The sequence below is a fragment of the Orcinus orca genome, chromosome 3, assembly GCF_937001465.1.
Source record: "Orcinus orca chromosome 3, mOrcOrc1.1, whole genome shotgun sequence".
NCBI classification, from domain to species: Eukaryota; Metazoa; Chordata; class Mammalia; order Artiodactyla; family Delphinidae; genus Orcinus; species Orcinus orca.
In genome coordinates, this window is record NC_064561.1 from 95731349 (window position 1) to 95758382 (window position 27034).

The following is a 27034-nucleotide window of genomic DNA, read 5'->3' on the forward strand; positions in this document are numbered from 1 at the left end:
CCCTGGTGGCGCAGTGGTTGAGAATCTGCCTGCCAGCGCAGGGGACATGGGTTCGAGCCCTGGTCTGAGAAGATCCCACATGCCGCGGAGCAACTAGGCCTGTGAGCCACAACTACTGAGCCTGCACGTCTGGAGCCTGTGCCCCGCAACAAGAGAGGCCGTGACAGTGAAAGGCCCGCGCACCGTGATGAAGAGTGGACCCCGCTTGCCGCAACTAGAGAAAGCCCTCACATAGAAACGAAGACCCAACACAGCCAAAAAAATTTTAAATAAATAAATAAGTCAGGAGATCTTAAAAAAAAATGCATGATTTAGTATCAAATTGCTACCCATTGGATATGCTTATCTTAAAATGTCAATATTTACAGTATACCAAAAATAAAACCCTTTGCAAATACTTAAATGTATAAAGGAAAACTAGATGTCAAATTACAAATATGTAACGGACACAGATTCTTCAAATTCTTATAGGAACAAGGGAATTTGATCTCACCCACACCACTTCACACTTTGTGCTATTCTTTTCCTCTTTTCTGCCCATTCAAGTGACATTTCTCTAAGACCTAGCATCTCAGAAACTCACTTCCTTTATCAAATCTTCTCCAAATGCCTCAACCCTCCAATGACCACTCTCTCAGGCCTGCACATCCTTCTTAAGGAGATACAACACTTAGTGTGTGTCAGGTTTTATGTACATTAACTCAGTTAATCCTCCAACACTCCTATGAGGAAGACTCTATTATTGTCATCATTTTTAGGATGATGAAGCCAAGACCATGTATGTAATAACCTGCACAAGGTCAAACACCTGGTAAGCGGCAGAGCAGGTTTGGAAGCTGGGAATGAAATGTACATGGGCTAACTCTGGAGTCGGAGCTCTTAACCGTCACACTTGCCTGTGTTTCCCATCCCTATTCCCTTCATCTTAGTTTAGTATAACACATATTTGTGGGAGATGATGCTATTTCCCACTAAGAAGCTATGCCTTCAATGCAGCAGCTGCTGTCAAACAGCCCCCAAGATAACCTCTGAGTTCTGAATTTGTGTAACCAGAATGTGCCTATAGTCCCTTAGAATAACCTTCCTTTTCACGCCTATAGGGAATAATCAGATTTGACACATAGCTACTTATTTCATTTTTTAAAAGTTCCAATTAACAGGAAAAAAATTCTTAGCAGTCAATTGCATATTATGATATTCCAAAAATGTTTTAATTACCTAAGTCTGCCCAGCCATAACTTACTTAATGCTTTTTACTCTTAAATCAAACTAAATATGGAACGTAGTCCTGGGAAAAATGAGAGATTGATTATAAACCATTTTAATATCCTCATGAATCTTTTTATGGAAATAAAAACAACTTCAGCGAAGCTGTGAGACCTTGTTTGTAAGTGGAAGGACTCCAGGGATGAGGGCCCCAGATTCAAGCATCCTTAGAAGATGAATTTAGGAGCAAGGAGTCAAGCACCAAAGAAACTTGATGTGAAAACAAGTGTTGTTAAGACTCTTTGATGGTGATACCTAATTGACCATCAAGTCTTTCTCTCCTAAGAAGTTAAAGAACAAACTCAAGGTCACTCTAGTTTGCTTAGAGGCGAAACTAAGGATTCAGATCTCTAATTCCCAAAGTGATTCTCTTATATGTTTAACTGGATACAATTCATTTTGACTCTCTAAAAGTCAAGGGTCGTGTTATGAATCCATTTAGATTATATATTCAAAACAGAAGAAAAACAAAGCAACTTCTCTTTGATTGCTAAATATGCCCTTGGAAGGAAATTATCAGTCATTTCAGCCAAAAGAAAGTCTTTTCTTCCATACTTCTTGATGGCAGTTCATTACATTTTACCCCCAGGCTACTGTGTACTTTCTTTTGGCAAGATCCACTACATGCAGTACTTTCATAATATGTTGGTGGAAAACAGGCAAAAGTATTTACTGCGTTTAAGGTATTTCTCCTAAGGGTTGAAACATGGTTTACACAGACACATTCACTCACTCACTCACTCACAAACACCTGCCTAGGAGAACATAGTCCTGAGGGGGGGAAAAATACCTTGAAGGTATATATTAACAGATCTGGAACCTGAACCTTGTGCCAGTGAAAATGAACATGATACATTGGTAACCCATAGCAACCTAATTCTTCAAAGTAGCAGTTTATGTCAGAAAATAGCACCAGTCTAATAATTACAACTCTGAAGACAAATGAAACTACGGCTCGTGAATGTCACTTACTGATCATAACATCACAGCAAGATACGTATTTTTTGTGATGGTAAAATAACAAATTACTATAACACAAGGTGGTACAGGGGTTTCTGTTTGTATTATATTCTATCTTCTAATCCAAGGTTAATGATAAAAGCTAAAGCAACATATCTGGTAACATTTACAGCTTCAATTTAACGAAAGATGATTACACTACAAGAAAAATTAATCCCCACCTCTCCCACCTTTTCCTCCAGAAAAATGTTATTTTCTATGAATGAAATAATCTTTTAGAAATCATAAAATAGTCCTAAAAGGGCATTTCATTAAGTTATGGTCACCATAAAAAGGATTTATTTAACTTGATATAAGGCAAAGCATGATGTTTCATTAGAAATCTCTGATCTTTTGAAGCTTTTAAAGCTTGTGAGCACAAAATTTCCTCTAATTTAATATTTCTAAAAACCTTTTGAATGTAATGTCTGAACAATAATGAAAATAAAATCACAGTGTTTTTAATAGCTTAAATGATGTTAAGAGAGAGATTTTAACCTGTACTGCTTATTATTTTCAGAATCTGGAGAGAACACAAATAGAGAAACTAAAGTTAAATACCAAACCAAGAACAAAATCAGAAGTCAGGCTGCACCCGGGCCTCCCAACTCAGTTTGTTTCAAAATCAACAAGGATCACACAGTTTATGTAATTTGGGAAGTGTTGGTTGATTTTTGTCCTTGACTTTGTTTTCTGCTGAAGATTAAATTGGGCAAAAGTTACTTTATGGAGAGAAGGATCAAAGAGTAACTAAAAAAGGAGACTGAGAAATTTAAATATATTTTGTCAGGTTTGCATTACCTTAGGTTTTAAAAGAATGTTTCAAGTAAATGGAATTTGAAAGGTTTAATATGAACGGATACTCAGTAAAGACAATCTATAATAAAACTCATTTTCTGTTTCTTCACCCTTCTTGCTCAGAGATAATAAAATCTTTTGTGTGATTAACTGGTTTAGTAAACATACAATTTCAGTATGTAATCTTAAAATATTAATAGTCTCCCTCCCCCCAACACCCATTGATCATGAATTTGGTACTAACAACAGGCTCTAGTCATTAATACTCATCCAAATAACCATATCCACTCAGTTTAAAGGGGGCAAAATTAGTCTATGCCTGAAAATAGTTTAATAAGTTAAGTTCAAGAATAGATATTTTTGTTATCTTAAGACATTTAAAACCAAAGCCAATCTATAAAAGCTTGGAAGTTGGCTGAAGTATTCGTAGCACCTAAGATCAAAAGTCAGTTTGTCTATGCATTTTGATCAATCACTCAGAAGCCTAGTTTACAAGAGGCCAAAGTTCAAAAGAGCTGTCAAGTATTTCTTAGTACAGACGCTTTAGCGCTGCATAACCAAACCCTTTTCAGGTACTATGAACACCTAGAGAGTCAAACACCCTGAAGAGTTCACATCTCTGTCACAGGCCTGGGTTAGTGATTTAATTAAAACCCACTAAGACAGGATCCAGACAACCTGCACCCTCACGCGATAGTGTATGAAAGAAAAGGACAGATGGAAATGGGTCACAGAGGCTACCAAGAAAAGGCTCTATCTCTAGAACTGGGCTTTTTTTCTTTTTTTTTCCCAGGAGCTCAGATACAAACATGGGAGGCTATACAGTTTGGAAGAAAGCCTTTCAGGTGATCTAATATCTCCATTTTTCACAAACTGTAGTCTTGTTGGGGAAAAAAAATGCTCTGGGCTTGAGACAGCAAAAAGAAAGATGGATCTGAATAGTTACATATGCTGGTTTCAGGTTCAGTCCAAGCAAGTACAGTAAAACTCATCTGAACAGCACTTTAAGTTAACTTCACATTATATCCAACTTATTTATCTGTCATTTCCCACAAACTTCTGAAGCTTCCTGCTTCCAAGCTGCAAAAATCTACCATCAGCAAAAAAGGCTTGAGCTCAAGTTTATTCCACTCACTGAGACATCCAGAGGCAATCTGAGGTCTGCATATTTATTTTTTATTAGTATTTTTGTTATGCTAATACTCTAAGTACTCCGTTCAAAACAACCTCTATTCCTTAACTGACTAATCAGAGCCAGCACTGCCACCTTGGAGAGTTGGGGCTCAGTGAATCCTCCGTGGCCCCTGCTCCTGCTAAAGGGCTGCTCGTCAGCCATTGGGCATTTCTGACTGCTCAGTAGGGGACAGGAGGGGAGGGGAAGAGGAGAAAAGACAAGCATTTAGTTCTGATGCGTGTGTGTTTATTGGAATAAGTAAACGGGCCAAGTCAGAGCCTATTAATTTCCAAATTGGCCATTGAAGCATGACGGCAAGCTAGGCTACAGCCACAGAAGCAGAAGAGGGCCCTCTAATTTACAGAAACCACCCTTTGATATGAGACCCAGATCCCATGGCCAACAGAAGAAAATTCAGAAGTTGCATTGATGGATGGATGCAATTAAACAGAAGCAAAAGCAATTAAGCAAATACACCTGTTGAGAAGTTGGAATTTTTCTGATGAGTTGCTTCAGCAACTCTGAGACACAGCCTATCCCTAAATATAACTGATGAAAAGCAATAGTAAACCAAGCCTGATGATGGAGATCTGTGCCAAACGGTGCCATGTTATATTCAAGGAAGAACGTCTCCATTAAAACACAATAGTTTTAGCAAACTTAAAAAGTAGATAAGCACATCTCCTGTGTGATCATGCTATTTTCTACCCATAAAATGAAACCTTTGGTGAAACATAGGTGAAGATGGAGTTTTAGGGCTCTCAGAAACAGTAAACAATGGCTTATGCAAGAGTACAAAGAGATAGCCAAAAATAGTGTTTCTGACTTAAAAGGTTTTGGGAAACTAAATAAAAGATTATTTCAAAACTACAAACTTTCTTGTAGGTAGCAAAGTGATTTCAGATAATTGCAAAAGACACATAGTTAGTGTCTAATATGACTTTACCATCTTCTAGAAGACCTTTTACTTCTTAATTCAACATACAAATCATGGGTACTCCTGAAAACATATCACATTACCACCTAAGAAGTCACATGAGAAAGTTTGTCCACACCTGAAATTCTACCAAAAGGCAAACATCGTTGAGATTTGAAGTTTAAGAAAGTTAACTAAAAACAAAATCAAATTTAGACACTGAAATTTGAAAACTGAACTTAGTTGTCCAAGAAATTCCCTGAACATAGCAGCCTTTGCTTCCGCACAATACCTAAAAAGTAAACAGGGCCTGCCCATTCATTTTATCACTGGTTTTGAAATGCTTTATTGTCTACCTGCCTAAAGATTCTGGGAAAGAATATTTTCCTTTCCTAATTTTTCATCTTAGCTAACAGCAACAAAACATTTAAAGTGGCATTTTTATGAGGTCTTTTCTAAGAGAGTTGATATAACGGTAAATGGCCTGGTTATCAGGATTAAACTTGTGGTTGGAAGAGTACTCTATTCTAAAAAGAGCAAATTCAAAATCAAACAACAAGACTGTACAATTCTGAGATTGTTTGGGAACCACAGCTCCACCCAAATCCTATGGAAGGACCAGTGCCACGGTCCACAGTTCAGTTTCTAGTGAGATCAAAGGCCTACTTCTTATCACTTGATTAACAAAGAAGCTGCTTCAATACTGTCCTAAAAGCAATGAAAACTGCCTGATTTTATGCTCTATAAGCTAAAGAGTCATAAACAAGCAGAACAAGCAGAGAACATTTTTCTTTTAAAGTTAAATTCTAGTAGTACACTATGACAATACATTCTATATTTAAGGCAGGCCGTGTGTGTGTGTGTGTGTGTGTGTGTGTGTGTGAGACAGAGGTAGTCAGTGATCCATTAATTGAAAGCCACATTTAATATAATTTCCATTTTATAAAATAAAACCACTATACTGTTTTTAAATCTGAGAAATGAGCACATGACTTAAGACAAATACTGCAATAGGAAAGAGAAGATATACAGAAGAAAAGAACAAGTATATGTAAGGCGTTAAATGTTTTACCATTTTTAATTATCAAAGGGTAAATACTACATTTTAAATCATATGATAAGTCTGATGTCAAGGTTAGACAGATGATTGTCATCTCCGAAAACCAACTGCTAATTTATTAAAACCAACAAAAGAAAAGCAAGAATTCAAGAATCAGTATACATTTGTTTCACATCTGCGTTTCTGTTTTCTTACCATGTATGTTGTACAGTCGAACTCTGTGGGTTACATGTTCAAAAAAGCAAGTCACATCCGAAAAAAACCTTCCATGTTGCACTATGACAAAGGGTGGTGTTGTGTAAACATAAGGCTGAGGAGGAAATCACATTTTTAAGAAAAGTATTTTGGCTTTTAGGTTTTCCAAGGAATGTTTATTACAGTTTCCAAACTGGCAAATGTATATCACCTGATATTTGTAATTTTAAGTGAAAAACAAACCTTACGAGGTATCAGAATATGTGCATGCTACAAAAATTGAATATAAGGTTTTGCATTAGACAAAAACTGCTGAAAATAGAAAATAAAAATTTTACAACCTGATTGGCCTAGATGATCTACAAACATTTCTCCCAGATATAAAAATTTCTAATTAAAATCTTTCTATATTGTCCATATGTTGTTTATTAGAATGAGCAATCGTTCTATAGCAGTGACATTTTCTCAGGTAAACATTTATTATAACCATGGCTCCCTAATGTTCAGGGGTTGGGAAGGTGGCTAGGATGACCACAGGGAGTCATCTTAAGCAAACAGGAAGCAGGAATCAGAAACATAGTTTAATCACAGTCAGGTTTACTACTCTAACACTGCCCTTTTACTCACAAGAACTAGCTGAATATAAAGCCAACTTCCAAACTCGGAAAAACTATGGCAAACACTGGTTTAGTTTTCATTATTTAGAATCTAGATTAAAGAAACTATGGGAATAAAACACATAGCTTATATGACACAGAAACAAAATTTAAAGCATTTATGAAGAATTTTATTTTCTTAAGTATTACACACCTTAGAAAGCTCAACAATAGCCTAAAAAGCTAGGCTTGCAATGTAGCACAAGATTTTCAGAACTGTGTAATTTTCTTCCAAATTTACCTCTTTGGCTAGAGAAAAATATTCTGAAATTAATATAATGCTTTATAGTTAACAAAGTTCTTGTACCTAATTACCATATAGCTAGAAAGTAATGGAGGAGAATGAAACCTAGGACGGTGATGTCCGGGCCTTTTTCTGATAAACTCAGCTGTCTCTTTCCCTGATGTTCTTTTATTTCTTCTTTGTAAACATATGATGATTCTCTTTATCCTTCTATCTAATATTAGAGCTATTTAAAGATAAAATCATTTAAAATAAATTAGTAATTATAATTGTCCATGTATAATATTCTATAGCATAGCTACTTTTTTTTTTTAAAAGAAAATGTCAGTCAAAACAAAATGCCTGTCTAATGACAAAAGCTGTTAAGTGAGAAAACACTGATGTAGCTTATACTTAGGATCCACTGCCTATCCTGAAATGCCTACTATGAGCTGTAGCTTACCTTTAATTCCTCAATGATTTAAAAAAACAGAAACAATGACAAATAACTAGAATCCTGAGTGTGGCCTACACAATCTCTTAAAATCTATATTTGATTTTGGTTAGCAAGCTTTTCTAGAACAAAAGTAACTTTTTCAGGAGACAGGACCCTAGGCAACAAAATACGGAGAATATTTAATTTATCTTAAAGTGGAGAAAACCTGTGTAAGTGTAAAAGCAAAGGAAGAAACTCTAAAGAAAAAAAATACAAAATTGACTACACAAAAATTAAAAACTACTACGTAACAGAAAAATAAAAGAATTAACAAACTAAATGACACATTGAGAGCATAAATAGGATATAGGATTGCAATAAATAGGAAAAAGGATTACTTTTACCATATATAAAGAATACTTACAGATCCACAAGTCATATCGATAGAAAAATGGTCAAAGAACTTAAATAGGAAACTCATAAAAGAAATATGAAAGATAAAGACAAAAAAGTTCAACCTCACTAATAATCAGAAAAATCTTAACAGTAAAATATTTTTCACTCATTATTATAGGTAAAGCATTTAATATGGCTAATTCTCAAAGCTTAGAATAGCATACTAGAGAGCTACTCTCAGAAAAACACTGGTGGGAGTGAATACGTATGCCATCTTTCTAGAGGGAAGATAAGCAGTACGTATATGTCAAAAGCCTTAAAAGGCTTCATCCACTGACACAAAATGACTCTTCTGGAAAGTTATTCTCAGGAAATAATTAGCACTGTACAAAAAGAATGCTACAGAGAAAGCTTATCACAATGTTACAGCAGTAAAGTATTGGAGAAAATGTACATAGGCAACAATAGGAAATTCTTTTTTTTCCCACATATATACACACATACACACATGTTTTTTGTGTGAGAACACTTAAGTTCTACCCTCTTAGCAAATTTCAATTATATAATACAGTGCTATCAACTAGTTACCATATTATATATCAGATCCTCAGACCTCATTCATCTTATAGCTAAAAGTTTTAAAACACAAAAGTGTATATTAAAACTGTGTTTTCAGGGCTTCCCTGGTGGCGCAGTGGTTGAGAGTCCACCTGCCGATGCAGGGGACATGGGTTCGTGCCCCGGTCCGGGAAGATCCCACATGCCGCGGAGCGGCTGGGCCCATGAGCCATGGCCGCTGAGCCTGCACGTCCGGAGCCTGTGCTCTGCAACGGGAGAGGCCACGGCAGTGAGAGGCCCACATACCGCAAAAAAACAAAAAAACACAAAAAAAACAACCATGTTTTCAAAGAACATATCAAATTGTGAGCACTGTCTCAATGAAAAATAAAATATGTTCATGTAGGAAGACAAAAACTTAAAAATGGGGGAAAAAAGATATGCACAGAATAAAAGACAGTAAAAATATATCAAAATGTTGGCAGGGGTTTTCATGGGCTTGTGGAATAGTTGGCAAGTTTTATTGTTTTCTTAGTTTTCTGCATTAAATGTGCTAAGATTTGCATATACTACCTTTACAGTCAAGGGTAGGAAAACATTTTTTTGTTTGCTTTTTAAAGTGCTAAAATTTAAGGAGAAAAATGGCTCAGTGGTCAATCTATTTTTCTCATATAGCTAGGAATTTTGTGTCTATATATATGCCATGCCACATATGTACACAACAACACAGCAGCATCCTAATCTTAAATCAAATCTAGCTTCTTTCCATAGAAAGCATTTGTCCACTGTAGCATCCTAACTGAATTTCAACTCTGAGAAATTATTTGTTTATCTAACATTCAACTAGAAATTGCTATGTGTCAATAATGATATATATAATGGAGCCAACTCATTTATTCCTAATAGATAACAAAATATTGAGATGCATTTATTTTGCTCCTCATTATTCTTTCAATAAGTGCTTATTCACTGCTCAGCTCACCAGCACTTACCTTGGCTTCCCCATCTGGTAAGAAGAGGTAGGCACCACTTTTGTCCTTTTTACTCGTGGTTCCATACCATGAAAACTGCACTTTTACTTCATGACTTTTACCATCTCCTTTATTTATCATTTCCTAAGGATAAAAAAAAAAAAAAATTAAGGTAACTCACAATTAAGACATTAACAAGTCGTATCTAGTTACACGTATATGTCAATTTCAAAAAAAAAAAAAAAAATTACCCGGCAATAGATTCAAAAATGATAACATTCACCCTCTAATATTCACAATTCTTAGATAAACACTCAAAATTTTATACTTAACCTTAGGATTTAAAATCTTTGCCATAGGAACAAAAAGAACACATTTCACCAAGGAAGAAAGAGATACACAAATTAAGAGATTAGACCAGTACTTCTCAAACTTTCTGTAGCAAAGGAGTGGATTTATTTTTATTTCCAATATGTATGGAACAATATTTTTGTAAAATACAATGAAAGTGAATTACTAGAAAAATTAAAGTGATATGCCAAATATACACTCAAATTTTTTATTATTAGATTCAATAGGCATAATTTTACTCAGTCAAATTACTTTAAAGTTTCCATAAACATTTCTCAACAGCCACAGCTTCCATACTTATCTTGTGGACAAATAACAAACAGTCCACTGAGCAGCACCCCCCACAGACCACACTTAGAAGGAGCAAGTGGTCACTGTGGACCACAAGGAGAAGGTACATATAGCTCATCTATCCTTTCTCCCAGAGAATCTGTGTCCACTTTTCCCACTTTGCAGAAGTAATCTGCATATATTATAATAAAAGTGACAAGACTTCTATAAATTTCAGAACTATTCAGAACATACCTCCATAAGCCCAGAGTGACCAAACCGCAGCTTAATAAATGAGTTCTCTAGAGTTATATCTTCTTGAGCACTTTTTATATTATTCATGTTGAAAATTCCTTTATTTGCTATATGACCATTATATAGGGCATATTCAGCTAAATGTGGATTTGAACTTGCTGTTTCCAAAATCTTATATACTTTCAGTCCCAATGGTGGCATCTGTGCTAGAAAAGAGATCTTTACAAGATAAAGGAGAGAATTTATTAAAGAGAAATGTATCTATTGAAAGGAAACCATATATACTTCTAGTAAAAAGGAGAAACTACCATATTTAAAAAAGAGAATATAGTAATATTCCATAAATATATTTTGATAACTTATGGGTAGAGTATCCACATCTCTGTTATCCAGGGAAACTAATAACTTCAAGTGGGTAAGACTATCAAAGACATTACTGCTTTCATCCAATATATGAAATTATGTGACCATCCTCAATTGTCCTACGGTGCTCATAATAGATGCTCAGACAGGGAAATTCTCCATGAAGGTAAGGGTTTATTGTGAACAATGATTTTTCCTAATTATTAGGACTCTTTTAATAATACTATAATATTTCAGTACATTAAAAATAAAAATGGTAAGTGTAACAATATAAAAATTAAGCACATTAGTTCAATCAACACCAACCATCAAATGCCTGGGTGCCAGCAGACACTGAACAAGGCATGGAGGATGCACCCACCATGAGACATAACTCCTGCCTTCCAGGAGCTACTGTTCCATTCTCTAAATGGGGTGTTTCCTGTAAAATCTGACCAAAACTGGTGTTATACTTTCCTTTCTATCTAAAGGATTATGAATTTATAAGAGCAGCCAGCAATGGCTTTTAATTTTCTTTTAGAGTTCCTAGCTTATGTCTGTGTCTTTAGGGTTTGGAGTACAATTTAAATTGTACTCCAAACTATAAAATTTAGATCTTTCCAGTGATATGGGGGTTCAGTTTAATATTGCTTATTTTAAGACATTTCCCCCCCAAAATGTCTATTATTTGAATCCAGATTTTTTCCATAATTATCTCAGAAAAGAAGCATCTTACTTATTTTAGGAAGTCTTTCTTTCACAGTATATTAATGTCACCTTTGCAGTGAAAAGTTGAAAGTATCCCAAGTTATTTAGAAGGATGGTATTTATCTCCATTTCAATATTTATAACTGTCATTAAATTAAGTTAGACAAAACATTCAAAATTTTATGAGAAATGATTACTTCATGACTTCAGGAACAAGTTACAATAGATATACAAAGATATACAATATACATACTAATAACATTCTAAAAATAACATACAACACACATACTAACAAAGATATTAATATTTTGGAAAGTACAGGATCTATTTTCCTTTAGTGTCATTTAACTCACCAGTTAAATCCTCTGGCATTTACAACTTTAACCACTTTACATACACCAACTTGACAGCTCTCAGGGATATATATTAATACACATATAAACTATATACTGGCTATGCTTTTTTCATGTTGCCTCTCTAAGTTCTATAGAGAGCACATACCTCATAGGCTGTCTGTGAAACAGTACTTGCTGTATCCCACACTGCACTCATTTGAATTTCCACGGGCTTTCCTGAAGCAGAGGATACTTGCGCTGTCGGGGAGCTCACACAGACTGAGACTACTGAGTTTCGGTCTTGTTCTGAAGGATTGTAGACCACAAGATACCTGCAAAAACAGTCGCTTTACTATTGGGGTCTCAAGATATTTGAACTTTTCCACCTTATTTGTGAGATTTCAGGTCATAGACAGTCATAAAGCCAACACAAGGAGAAGAATTATAAGAAATAGTCTGGTAAAACTTTTGGAGAACAGGAAATTTCATCACAACAAATACCACACAGTACAAAGAGTAATGAAATAATGACTCAGACTTTCTAAGAATAAATGTTATACAAATGAAAGACATTAATACAACTATAATTAAGTTATTTCTATGTCCCAGAAAATGACTTATATACATATGGTTTTATTGGTCTTTCTAAAATAACCAGCCCTATACCACTAATATCCTGATCCCTGCCTAACTCACTGAACAAGAAAATACATAAATTGTCTGTTTGCATTTTAGTCACAACTAATTTCAATTAAAATTCATTTAGTTCATTCATTTTAGATCATTAAAACACAGTGAAATGTACGGCTATACATGCAGAATCACATAATTCACATATATATTTTATACACAGGGGCCCTTATTATCCAAGAGAGTTGGTTCTAGAGGAAAGGTCATTTGAAGTGAATCCACTTAAAATAGAGGATGAAATTTTATAATAAATGGTGGTAAAATAATTGATTGGAACTTGGCTAGAAAAGGGAAATAACGACTATTAAAATAAGTTTAGGCAATATTTGCAACTAAGTATAATTCTTAGAATGAAGTAGGGTTTTTGGCAAAATTTTTCCAACAATATTTTATATTAGTACATTATGACATCCTTCACATAACATTTCATTTTTACAGGATGGTTTTAAACATAACTATATTTATAAAAAATATTCAAGGACTTAATCATTTTTCTAAAAGTTCTCTCTCAATTCTTTGATATTTAAATAATTGTCAGTTGAATCCCCTAACATCCTTGGTTTTCTCAGTAGCATAACTCTGCTGGATCCTCACTGCTTCATGGCTTTGCCTGTGAGTAAAAACGTTCTAGATCATCATGTCACAGACTTCATGAATTATGCACTCTTTGTAACATTTATGATTTTACTTTATAAACAATTTGCATCATATTATCTTCAAATAAAATAAGCAGTATCAAAGAGGATATTTGACTAATAATATAACTGATTCAATAGTGAATATTTTCATGATCTGAAATATTTTGCTTTCCTACATAATTTTGTAACTTCAGGAACACAGAAATGAATAGTCAGTCAACCACTTCTCCCTCTTACCCACAGTGATATCAGACTTGGTCCAAACAAGCTAGCATTGTTTATTTAGTGCATCAGAAAGCCTAGCAGCGCTGTTTTATCCTATATGTGTCCTGTATATTTCAAATGCATTGCAAATGGTTTGTCAGGAAATAAAACTAATACAGTGGCCAAAACTAAAGTGAAGGATAACAGAAAAGCACGAAGGAAAAGAAAGAGGATGTAGCGTAAAACCTATAAAATGTTTGACTTATAAGCTGTTTATCAGCTGAAGCACTTTTGATTGAGACAGTACTGTGAGATACCAAAGGTAACAATATATGACAATAAGAACGTCTCTGGCTCCTATTAGGCTTGTAGTATATACATCAGGATCACAAGATCTAACTTACACCATTTACGTTCATTGAGATTCCACATGTATACGAGAAAAGAGCAGCTGAAGCATGCAGGCAAAAACATATCTACAAAGGGCACTGAAGCCTCAAAGTGCTAGGCAAAACCCCATTTTTATCCACAGAAGCAATTCTCAAGGAGAGTGAGAATACTGCCCCCTTGAGAGGTGTGCTTAACAGACTTACCTGAAGGAATCAACCTATTTGCACCCTCCCACTGCCCTCCACCAGAGCTCACGTTTTGCCTGATTGTTCTCCTATCACAAACACACCTGGAGAATCACAAATGCCAGGGTTCATTGTTATCAACTACACTATATTATATTCCTCAGATACACGGGAGAAGAAAAGCAGTTGAGGATCACTCATGTCCAGCACCAAAGATGTTCAAACCAGCATCCCAGAAATGAGTGACTTACTACTGAACCCCATGTGCCCAGAGGCTTAGAGCCAGTATGTGAAGAACTCTAGAACATGTAGTCTGAAGACTTAGGCCAGTCCCTTAATTCTGCAGAAGTCATGAGGCAGACCTAGGTTCAGAACCCAGAATTCCCACTTCAAGTTCTCTGATGCTCTACTACCCAGAGCTGGCTATAAAGGCTTTTTTATTATTTTTATTATTGATAATAAAATATAATGTGTCCAAGCAATAAATTAGGTAGCAAGCACCCAAAACACTGATTCTTCCCAGCGAGGAAGAAAATGACTCAAATTTAAAGCAAATAATAATTTCAACCATACATTTTGTTTTGTACAATATTAAATAGCTTTTTATAATAAGCTGTGAACTAGGTTCTGTTTTGTTTCATTTTCATAGCTAATTAGTATTTGACCATAATGATGTTTCTACTGTACTGAATGATTATGTAATTATCATGTCAGGAATCTATTCAAAACTAAATGTGTAGAGTATATAATGAGTATAAAGCTGCACTAAGAAAATAATTTTTTAACATAATTAGAGATTCCCAGCATGTTCAAGTACATCACAGCACACATTTATCTGATACACAAACCTCTACGTACATTTCAAGTAGAGTACAGAGAAAGCATTATCATACATGAATTATATTTCCTTGGGAAATAAGTACAGCATCACAAATTAACTAAATTTTCATTGTCATTATCATGTTTAGTAGTCAAACATTTGTTACACTGCCAATATCTCCAAACATGAATCCTTTTAAGTCAATCAATTGTGAACGGAACCAGGAGGTTTCATATCATAATATCATACTCACTTATTAAAAATTAATATTATTTCATCCACACTAACAGATGAAAAGAGTAAAATATCGCTGAAAAATGGGGCTAGTTAATTTCTATTTTATCTTGGAAGTAACTATATAGGAAGGAACTATATAGGATGAAATATATATATATTTCATCCACACTAACAGATGAAAAGAGTAAAATATCGCTGAAAAATGGGGCTAGTTAATTTCTATTTTATCTTGGAAGTAACTATATAGGAACTTATTAAAAATTAATATTATTTCATCCACACTAACAGATGAAAAGAGTAAAATATCGCTGAAAAATGGGGCTAGTTAATTTCTATTTTATCTTGGAAGTAACTATATAGGAACTATAAAAGAGTAAAATATCGCTGAAAAATGGGGCTAGTTAATTTCTATTTTATCTTGGAAGTAACTATATAGGAAAAAAATATTTTTTCCCAATTTCCCCTATATTTGCATTAGCTTCTTATCTATCATCTGTCACCAAGTCACATCCAGCCTCCTAGCTCGCATTATGACATTAAGCCCCTGCAACTTGCCTACAGGCAATTATCTCAATTTTCTATATACAATGAACAAACTTCACCTCATGAAGATACCTGCCAATCAAATGAGAGGGCAAACTATGATCTACTGTGGCTGAGGGAAAAAGGAATGGAGAGAAATGAAAAGACATCTGTACGCTCATGTCAAACTGGGAGTCATTTTAGGAAGAACTATAATTCCACTGTAAACGAGGTTCTGTCCTTGAAGATTCTAATGAGGAGGAGTATATTTAGAATTTCCTCACTCCTTTTGTAGAAATGATTTATGTCATGTTAAGAAAGACAACGGTGGCATTCCAGGTCCTCTCTCTGAGGCAAATCTAATCAGTGCCTACTATGAACAAAAGACTAGGACCACGTGGACTTCCTTCTTGGACTGGACATAGGGCAGAATGAAATTAAGATGCCTCTTGGTGAGAGTGAAGCTAGAGTTAACCACTTACAGAGTGCTTCCTGTATGCCGGGGTTCAGTCCTCAGGCCTATAATCTATGAGGCACAGCCTTTCATCCTTCACTGGACAGATAGGAGAGCTGAGGTTCAGGGAGGTTAGGTATATTGCAGAGGCGCAAGCAGCTACAAGTGCCACAACAGACTTAGAACTCAGTCCTACCCCTATTACAATCTTCTTAACCATCCTAACCACTTTATTCACAGGCCAAGCTTATAACAACCATTTTGACAACTGCGGTTTCCTGTGAGATTCCCTTAGTTACTAATTCACTTGAGAAGAACTTTGTCTTCACTGATGCCAAAGATCCCCACAGACCTTCTATCTTCAGGAAGCTCAGGATGAACAAAGAGCTATTTACATTTCAGTACATTCTGTGAAAGAAAATTTATAAACTGGAACGCTGGCATAGAAAATATCTTGTAACATATACTAAAGAGTTTATCTTATAACCTCACTGCATGAGGAAAGCAAAAACATTATTCAAAAAACCATTAAAAAATACTACATACATTTATGGCTGTGCAAAGAAGACAGAAATGAAAAATATTTGCAAGTCCCCTGTAAGTGCAGTTTAAAACCAATTAAGTGAACACCAGGTTATATGAAAAGTAATTGTAACTTCATGTGCCTAGTGTAGTACCTGGCATGGAATAACATTCAATAAATAGTTGATGAATGAGTAACACACAAAAATCCCAGTAGGAGAATTTATCATTTGTGAATAATACCTACTAGTGTGGAGCCTTATCATTTTCATTTTGATTATTTTAATTCCTTAAAAAATAGCATCGACAAGCTATGCAATTAACCCCTTTGCAAAGATGGGGGAAATGACAGATCCAAGATCACAGAGAAAGTTAAGAACAAAGCAAAGAGTAGAGCTCACTCTGTCCAATTCTTAATCAATGACAGCATATTAAAAAATTCAAACAATATATTCATCTTCTCTAAGTAGCCTCATTAGTGGAGCATCATCTAAAGAAGAGTAGTAACCTTTGTACCGTATTCTGAATACGAAAATATATAGTTTTATATGTTTACAAAAATTGCACTTTCTAGATATGAACTTTTCATATCGTCTACCTAGTTTTTTAGGTTTAAAACATAATGCTTACCATATTAGCCATCAGGAAAAAAAATTAAGCTATAAAAACAAAGGGAGCCTTTCTGAGATACATTAGATCTTCAAAAATCATGATTAGTTCTGTGAGTCCTTAGCTCTGGAGTCAGATACATTCAAGTTCAAAAACCCACTACAGCACTTAGAATTTGAGAGGCTTTGGACACGTGATTTCATTTCTTCAAGCCTTAATATCTTTATTTACAAAATCAGGAGACAAGATTGCAATTAGGGTTAAATGATAAAATGTTTGGAAAATCACAGAGCTCAGAGCTCAGACCTGGCACAAAGTAGAATCTCAACAGCAATTAAATCTCTCCTTTCCCTTATAAGACCCTCCTGGTGTCCTGACCAGATACCCTGCTACATGAATCACACGAATGGCAGAATGAATGTTTTAATTAACTCAGGTCACTGAGCTGCCTTATATGCTTTCTTATGTAAGGCATATATAAATCTAAATGAAAGAAATTAACAAAACCACACATGTTATAACATAGATACCTTAAAACAAGAGTTCAGATAAAATGGCGGGGGGTGGAGATAAATAAAGAGATGCACATAATCTACACACATACAAAGTAACCATATGGCATGTGGCTAAATTAAAAGGCAAGAAAAAAAAAAAAAGGACAGAGAGAAGGACTCCTCATGGTATGTGTAGTTATAACCTTATGAATGTGACTACACAGTCCCTGTTCTGAATATCTATAGTCTAGAAGGGGAGAAAGAGAAATTGTTGAGTTCAATATAATAGGGTAGGTAATAATACAAAACTATGTACAGTGTGTCTTGTGATACACACAAAAGATGGCAGTCAGGATGATTAAGAATTAATCAGGAGAGCATTCAAAACAGAAAATTAATTAATACAAAATGAGCAAAATGTATATACAGAAGTTGACAGAACTTTACTGAGGGACATAAAAGTGAATGAATGAAGAGACATACTTTTCTAGGTGAGAAAACTAAAATACTGCAAAATATACAACTCTCCTAAAATTAATTCATGAATCTTATGCACTGCCAACCAAAATCCCACTGAAATCCTTTTATTGGGAGAAAGGGAGCAAAACAATCCTATGATACATCTACAGTAATAGATGGGCAAGATAAATGGTTAAACAAATGCATTAAAACAATATGCCAACACTGATTCTAGATGAATTAAAAAATTTAAAAACAGAAAAAATGATACAAAATCAGTAAGAAAAATAAATATAAAATTTGTGGTACAAATTCTCTTTTTAATCATAACAGAAAAATACAGCAAAGCAAAAGACTGGCAGATTTGATAACAAAAAGCTTAGAACATTTTCTATATTAAAAAATAAGATTAAAGAATAAAAAAATAAAAGGAGATCAAATTTGGGATATTTGTAAAGTGCTCCTACAAATCAATAGAAATATAAACACTCAAGTGGAAAAAATGAGTATTTTTCTTTCACCAAACTGAAGTTGAAAAATAAACAATGCTTCCACTTCCAGGAGAGATGAAGTAGTTGACGAGAGCTCTCACTTCTATGGGCCAACTAGAAAAACCAGATAAAATACAGTAATCATCTGCTTGAAGGCAACAGAGAACTGCTGAGGAGAAAAAACTGCAGAGAAGAGAGCTGCCTTCTCTAGCCATTTTCACCCTGGGCTGTGCCAATTCTCAGCATGGGAAAGGCTGAGTTCCCTGCAAAACCCAGAACAAAAGCCTAGAGAAGTTTCACTGTGGTGGCAAAGAGGCTAAAAGGCACTTGGTGAGGATGTAGAAAGCTTCAAGTGCACAGCTGGCTTTCTCACCAGTCCATGTGCCAAACACTGGGAGCTGCACAGAAAAGGAGGCTTAAAATCTAAACAGAAAGCTTCTAAAAAGTAGAGCAGAGACATATCATGAGGTTTTAGAACCCACCAGGGAACAGGGCCTACAGAATATACCAGGCTATTAGCTGAAAACTTAATGAGCTAGATGAAGAAGACATTGAGAGAATTAGCCTCAATTTAGCACAGCCCTTGATTGGAGTAAGAGTGAACACTCTCTAGAAGATAGTTTCTAGAGCCTATAAAATTTTTCTACACAATGTCTAGCACTTAATAAAAAGCTGAGACATCTGCAAAGACAGAGCCACATGATTAAACAACAAAAAGACAGAAGAATTAGAACCACACATCTGGATATTGGTGTCAACTGATAAGCCTTTAAAATGATAATTACTATGTCCAAGGAAAGAGGAAAACATGAATACAGTAGATGAAAAGATAAAGAATTCCACCACAGAAACTGAATACGTCAAAAATTAACTGAATGAAATTCTAGAAGGATAAATATTTGAAATTAAGGACTCAGCCGATATGTTTAACAACAGAGTAGATTAAGCAGAAGAGAAGTTAAACTGTTAACAGAGATACTTCCTCTAGATTCTGGGATTTTTAGCGAACATCCTGCAGCTACTTTTTAGACATCTAGATATAAAACACTATTCTACAAAAAGTACGTATTTTTTAAATAATCAGAAAAATACAACTACAAAAACATGTAACTTTTTAAAAGGTCAGGGAGAGATAGCCAAGTAAAAGTAGGGAAATACACTCTAGGTAGAGTGACCATAAGAATAATGGCACAGATATATAAAGAAAAAAAGGACATTATTTTCAGGACATACAGGTCATTCAATATCACTAGAATCTACATAGTAAAGCGCATGTCTAAAATGCCAATACATGGAGCTAGAAAGAGAGATAAATCTCAAATCACAGTGAGGAGTGAGGTGTCTTTAAGTCATTACAAATTGCTAAAAACCTTATTATATGGGGTATGGGGAGTGACTTGAAGGTTTAACGTGGTCAGATTCATTTTTAATAAGTACTTCTAGTTGCCAGGTAGAGGAAGGATTTAAGGAGTCAAGACTCAAAGGAGGAAGACCAAGTAAATAGCTACAACAGCCAAGGTAGAAAAGGTGAAAACCTAAGTTACAGGAGCTGGTAGAAATGCAAAAAGAGGAACAAGTCTGAGAAACAGGTAGGAATTCTTATTAATAGGAATTTTTGGATTCCTTGGAGAAGGATGCATAAGCCACAAGGAAAAGTCTGTAATTCCTGTTTTGCAGTTAGGGTGGCATAGATATGGTAGCGCCACTAACCAAGATTGAACCCCTAAGGATGGGTGGAAGACATATCAAGATAAAGGTGATAAATCCAGTATCAGACCTCTCGAACTTGAGGTACCTGAGGGATATCTACATAGATTTATCCTGATGTTCTTAAATTAGTTATCCCACTTATCCACTGGAAATACACTGGTTTCCAGGTATGGTAGGCAGAATAATTCCACCCCCCTCCCCACCCCAGGATGTCCACATCCTAATCCCCAGAACCTATGAATATGTTACCTTACATAGCAAAAGAGACTTTGCAGATGTGATTAAATTAAGGGTCTTGGGATAGGGAGATTTCCTGGATTATCCAAGTGGGCCCAATATAATCACAAGGTCCTTATAAGAGAGAGACTGAGAAGTCTAACAGAGAAGGTGGCCACGTGACAACAGAAGCAAGAGGCTGGAATGTGTGTGGAAGGGGCCACAGGCCAAGCAATGCAGGTGACCATTAGACGATGAAACAGGCAAAGGATCAGATTTTTCCCTCAGAGCCTCCAGGAGGAACAAGCCCTGCCAATACTTTGTCAGCCCAGTGAAACTGATTTTGGACTTCTGACCTCCGAAACTGTAGATAATAAATTTGTGTTATTTTTGAAAGACTAAGTTTGTGGTTATTTGGTACAGCAGCACTAGGAAACTGATACACCAGGTTATACTATTCCTCTTGAAAATGAGGGCCAACTTCCGGTTTCACATCACAAAGACCACCATACACAGAAAAGAAACTCTTGAATGCTGGAAAAGGGGGCAGGGGTGGGGGTGGGTGAAGGGCAATGAGAAGAACTTGGGGTCCTTGGAACTGGGCCCAAGCAAAGACTGAATGAAGTAAGTGTGTCTAGCCCTCTGACCTGCTCTCTCATGGAGGACTTCCTCATACTTTCTCATCCGCTGGCTACAAGGTCTGATGTGCCCAAATTCACACTGTCCCTGTGCAAGTGCCCATAGATAATAACAATAAGGAAAAAGCAGAGGAGAAAACCCCCAGACCTGCACTTCATAAAAAGCAAATGATTGACAGTCCCTTACACTGACCAAGGTGGTTATTTTTAACCTTTTAAAATTCTACTTATCTTCTAATCTTTGAATACCTTATACAGACACCATTCACTGAAGAAATGCACATACGCACAAGATTTTTCATGTAAGTTCCAAGGCCTCCCAGTTTAAAAACGTTTCTATTACTATAAAACAGGCCTTCTTAAATAGGCAAACATTTAGCTGTTTTCCCATAAAAACCTCTCTAGAAACTATACAATAACAATCTCACTTATCTTCCATGACCAGATATGGGACTTTATATTTGCAAGAGGAAAAATAAAACATGACATTTTATGGAAGCTTCTAATTGATTTTGTAACATATATTATTTGGCCTCATTTAAGAAGAAGAAAAATTCAACACTGAAGAACAGAACACAATTTCATTTCAGCAATCAAAATTAGGATTGTACTTGAATATAGTAGTACATAAATGTTATCTGAATTTCCTAACACATGAAAGTTTATTTCAACATTTTTTTCTACATTTAGGAGAAATAAATTAAAATTCATGGACAAAACTATTATAAATCTATCATCCCATTGAAGTCATTCACCCAAGGGCAAGATTCAAAAGGAAAGTAAACAAGTGTACTGCAGGGTGATCAAATCTAGTGTGAAGATGCCCTTTATGAAACAGTAAGATGATAGTAGTACCTAAAACTGCTGTTGTCAACTAAGGTTTTGATTTCTGAAAATACCTTACAAAATCCAAGAACTCCATTAAATATTACTGAGAAGAGTTCTTAGTTTAGATGAAAAGTATGCAATTATTAAGAAAATATTCTAGAAAGCTCTATGTTAGAAGACATTACTTTGTGTAGAGAATTATGTTTATAATACTAATAGGCAAAGCAGTAAATCAAAAATAAAATTTTATATTATTAAAGGGATATTTTTTGCTACTTTTAACTCAAAGTAAATTTGACTTGGTAAGTGGCAGAGAGTTTTCCAGATGTTAATAGTAACAACAATAACAGTAATACCAAACAGCTAGCACTAATGAGCCTTTAGAACAGTGCCTCGCATACAGCATGTGCTGTACTTGAATTAACTCCTCTCAGCTTCACAACCAACTTATCAAGTTCTAAAATCATGCCCATTTTATAGATGTGTAGACTGGCTTGGTATCCAGCTCATGGTTCACAGCCATTTAAATGGTAGAGCCAGGATTCAAGTTCAAGCAGTCAGGCTTTAAGGCATCTTGGAGGGGGGGTAGGTGGCCCTGCTCTTCTCCAGTGGGTAAGGGACTCGGGGTGTATATGCTAGAAGCACAGAGTCCCACCAGAGTTCCATTTCCCCAAGTCTCTCTGAACTCTGCTTCATCAGAGGGCTCCACCTCCACCCTAGCAAATAGCCCTCACTCTGAAAGCCCCCAACCAGCTGTAATGGCAGGACTGGGGTAAGGGGTTTTCTCTGAGGTGATGAAACTGAGCTACTTATCAAAGCTGCTCTAATAACAACACAAGCTGTTCTTTCAGTAGTTCTTACTTTATGTAAGAGGCAGTGGGAGAGGAATTGTTAAATTACAGGTCTTCATTTTGCAATACTGGTGATATTTTGGAAAATAGTTTCCTTATCCTATGTCCCAGTTACTGAACAAACTTGGTTATTTTCCAGAGTTGAGTTTTCTACCCCCAAACTTCCTTTCCCAGTGTTCATCCAAACGAATGCTTTATAAATGATTTGTGTTGTAACAGACAAAAAAACTAAATGTCAGTTGGATGTAACCCTGGGGATTATCTACTTTAGCCCCTCTCTCCCAAGACATATTGCAAATGCAACTAACGTTTCAAAAAAAGAAGGCTGGTTAGTGCCAGAGGTGGGACCAGAATGAGCCCTCTGACTCTCAGTCCAAGGCTCCCTTCACAACACTGTGCTCTTTCCAGGTATCTGACAGTAAGATCTGCCCAAAGCTCAATGGTATAGAAGCAAAAGAGTATCATAAATGTTCGAATTTATAGCTGCAAATGCAACTCAACACTATAAATTAAAATCTTAACCCTCAAAAGTAGAACTATATTTCAGGCTTTCCTACATTGAGAGAAGCATTTCTAAAAGCATAAAAAAAACCCACAACCAAATTAGAATTAACATGTAATTTTATAACTTTTTTAAACAAAATAAGGTTGAAAAATCTTGCAATTATTCCCAGTGCATAAGAGAAAATAGCAAGTCAATGAAAAGGATGAATATTCTTTTCCAACTATTCTAAAATTTTTGATACTAAAGCAATAAAAAGAGACAGACACAAAAACTGTACATAATTTGGCTGACCCCAAGAGTCTTGTCACCAGTTAAGATGCTTTCACTCTGAGAGAGTTTTGCCTAAAACAAAAACACCATCTGTTTTACCTAAAACATTAAGATGTTCTATTTTCTTGTCAATTCAGAAATCACATCTGTAACCATTTTCTGAAAAGACAGCAAAAGACATTATATTTATGGGTGACTGCATAAGGAATGATGTTCAATCAAAACGTAATTTTCATCTACTAGAAGAAAATTTCATTTCTCCAATGACTGTAACGCCATAACTTTGGAGGAATACATAGTACATAAACAGGCTGATTTTTACACATAAAAAGATCTTAAAAGTTAATACAGTAAAATAAGGTTATTTTGTTGTGAAAGACAAAAATGGCAAATACGTTTGTATTCATTTTGACAACTGAAAACCTATCTTGTGTGAGGCTTTCAGGTGAAGAGAAAACAACAACTTTTTACTGGTGCAACATCTCTTCATGCTAGTGAGCCATCATGTAAGAGGTAAAAATATGAAAACAACAAAAACACAAACCACTCTCTCTTTTCAAAACACTTTTACACAATATCAGTTCTGGGAAAGATACCCTACAATCCAGTGAACCGACTGAAGAAGATACAAAACACTAGAAAAAACATCACTCACAGTGAAGGCAAACACCATGTCACAAGAGATAAAGAACACGTTTCGAAGAAAAACACACAAGCCATCCAAACACCTATAGTACTTTGAGTATACATTAAGTACCTACAAAATATCAAAATCTAAAACCCAAGTATGTTTTAGTTTGAAAAGTACCCCAATTTCACAGTTAATTTTCTTGCCTAAAAAAAATAAAGCTACTCTCCAAATAAGGATGAAATAAATAAGTCCAAAGGCTCTATTTAAAATGTTTCTTTTACCACAAAGTTGTGAAGTGTTCTGAAGTCCAAGATGGGCTTGAAGCCCTCCCTGACTTTCTCAGGATCAGGATACCTTCACTAAAATCCTTTTCCTTGTTCCTCTTGTAGTGCACGGTTTATTAATCTGCATTCAGAAGGAAAAAAAATCTGGTTCAGAAGAATGGAAGACTTTGAAATATGCCGCATCACTTCAGTCTGTGCTCTGAACTGCTCTGAGTTAATGAGTTTTGTGTTAGCAATTTCAGAAGACATGATGGACACTGGGAGGAAGAGAAGAGAGAGGACAGAGAACTAAGTGTGCACAAAACTAGAAAAAATAAGGAATCGCTCTCACATACTCGTCAATTCTCCCCAACCCAATACAAATCACTCAAGAAATCATTCATACGCCAGATATTTAATTTACTTTAACACTTTCACAGTGCATGACATAACTCCAACTAATGGGGGAAAAAACTTGGGTGCTACAAGCAATAACACAGAACAGAATCACTCAAACTTTGCACTTTCCTTAGATTCTACGAAGTTACTTATTTCCAAATACCTCAATTGGAAATTATTATAGTCCTTCCTAGATCGTAGGTGGTAGTCCCCATGCTAACTCTGCCTTCATATTGTAAGATATCAAAATAACATCATAATCCTACATATAGAGGCACATATTACTGTTCCCCATCTTCTGCACTTTCTTGATTGTGGTCCTTGATGGAGTAATTGTAAGATGTTGTAAGCAATGTGCAAAAGTCACTTTAATTTCATTACACAAACCACACAACTTAAACACCCTGTGTAAACTTAATTCACTGTATAATAATCTGACAACAATAAATTAGAACCACACAGCTAGTTAAGAAAGTTTGATTTAAAGTATAAACAATAAAAAGGAAATTAAAACACAGACTAACCAGGAAATTTAGCAGGTGTTCACTGAACATGTTAACTACTTTGCCATTGTTTTTAAACAAATAAACATTAAAACAATCATTTAAAATGCACTCTGGGGCTTCCCTGGTGGCGCAGTGGTTGAGAGTCCGCCTGCCAATACAGGAGACGTGGGTTCGTGCCCCGGTCCGGGAAGATCCCACATGCCACGGAACGGCTGGGCCCGTGAGCCATGGCTGCTGAGCCTGCGCGTCTGGAGCCTGTTTCCGCAACGGGAGAGGCCACAACAGTGAGAGGTCCGCGTACCGCAAAAAAAAAAAAAAATGCCGTCTGTTCAACCACTTCTACAAATGAAATCTAAATCCAATAAATCTAAAATAATTTTGTACCTAGGAACAAAAATCACAGCAGACTAATTATAAGGGCCTGGGAAGAAGTTGCACTTTTCAAGTTTATGTAAAATTGATGAAAAGAATGGTTTAAGATACCATACCCTGAAAACACTAAGGAGACAAATTCCACATTGTGACTCTTTAACTTTTTGAGAATTCAAAAGAGTTTTTTAAAAAAAATATTTTCTGGTCTCTGTAATAAATTAAGAGATAAGTTGTTCTTCTGAGTCTTCATGTTACCCTAATTTTCATCATTTTGCAGAGCTTTTTCACGTGTTTCCTATGATAACTTTCCATTTACTTATCCTCACAGAAATAGATATCCAACACAAGAGGGAGGAGATATGGGGATATATGTATATGTATAGCTGATTCACTTTGTTATAAAGCAGAAACTAACACACCATTGTAAAGCAATTATACTCCAATAAAGATGTTAAAAAAAAAAAAAAAAAGAAATAGACATCCATCCAGCCCCTGTGTATGAGAAAGGTACCTCTTGGTCTTTATTGTGGTATTGCTTGAAGTTCATCTCTTATTTAGAATTAGTTATTTGACAAATATTTGTTGAGCACCTACAATGTACCAGGTATTTGCCACGGGATTTGAAAGAACAAGAGCTAATACTTTAGCAAGGGAGATGCACAACCAGAAATAAAGGAAATAATCAGTTTGTTAATAATGTCTGAAGGATGTAAAGATGCAGCAGTAATGGAGAAAAGAATGAGTGAAAAATAGGTTCACATGCATAGATGCAGCCTGACTGCAAGTTCCCAAAAGGCTACTATCCAAGGGGGCTATTGTCTGTAGCATTCAGTCTTCTACACCAGCTCTGCTGTTCTGAACAAATGGAGGGCTTCTTTCTTCAACAAACAATATCAGGTACTCTTCTGGCCCATGCCACCACCAACAGCGATTTCCTTGAGTGGATACTGCCCTAGATCAATGCTCTGTCATCACTTCCCCATTTGCTCCTGCCTATTTTATTTCTGGCAGATTCAGTCTCCAAATTGGTTGTAAAATAGAGACACAGTGAAAGCCATCAATGTGATTAAGGTTGGCAATAGATGCATTAACTGAAAGAGTTAAAGCTGACTTGAAAGTAAAAATTAAAGTAGGACATCTTTAAGGTGCATGTATGTATGTGTGTGTGTGTGTGTGTGTGTATGTGTACGTGTGTGTATGTGTGTGTGTGTATATATATAT

At 35.6% G+C, this 27034-nt stretch overlaps 1 protein-coding gene across 1 annotated transcript in view; it reads right to left on the reverse strand.

The window, feature by feature from the left end:
• Positions 1-27034, reverse strand: part of MAN2A1 (mannosidase alpha class 2A member 1) — a 167685-nt gene that overhangs the window by 34959 nt on the left and 105692 nt on the right. Inside the window, exons 13-16 of the mRNA XM_004267441.4 lie at positions 12076-12241; positions 10525-10743; positions 9670-9792; positions 6409-6523 (exon numbers count right to left, since the gene is read on the reverse strand). Coding sequence (XP_004267489.1) covers positions 6409-6523; positions 9670-9792; positions 10525-10743; positions 12076-12241 — 623 coding nt within the window. The remainder of the gene's footprint in view (positions 1-6408; positions 6524-9669; positions 9793-10524; positions 10744-12075; positions 12242-27034) is intronic.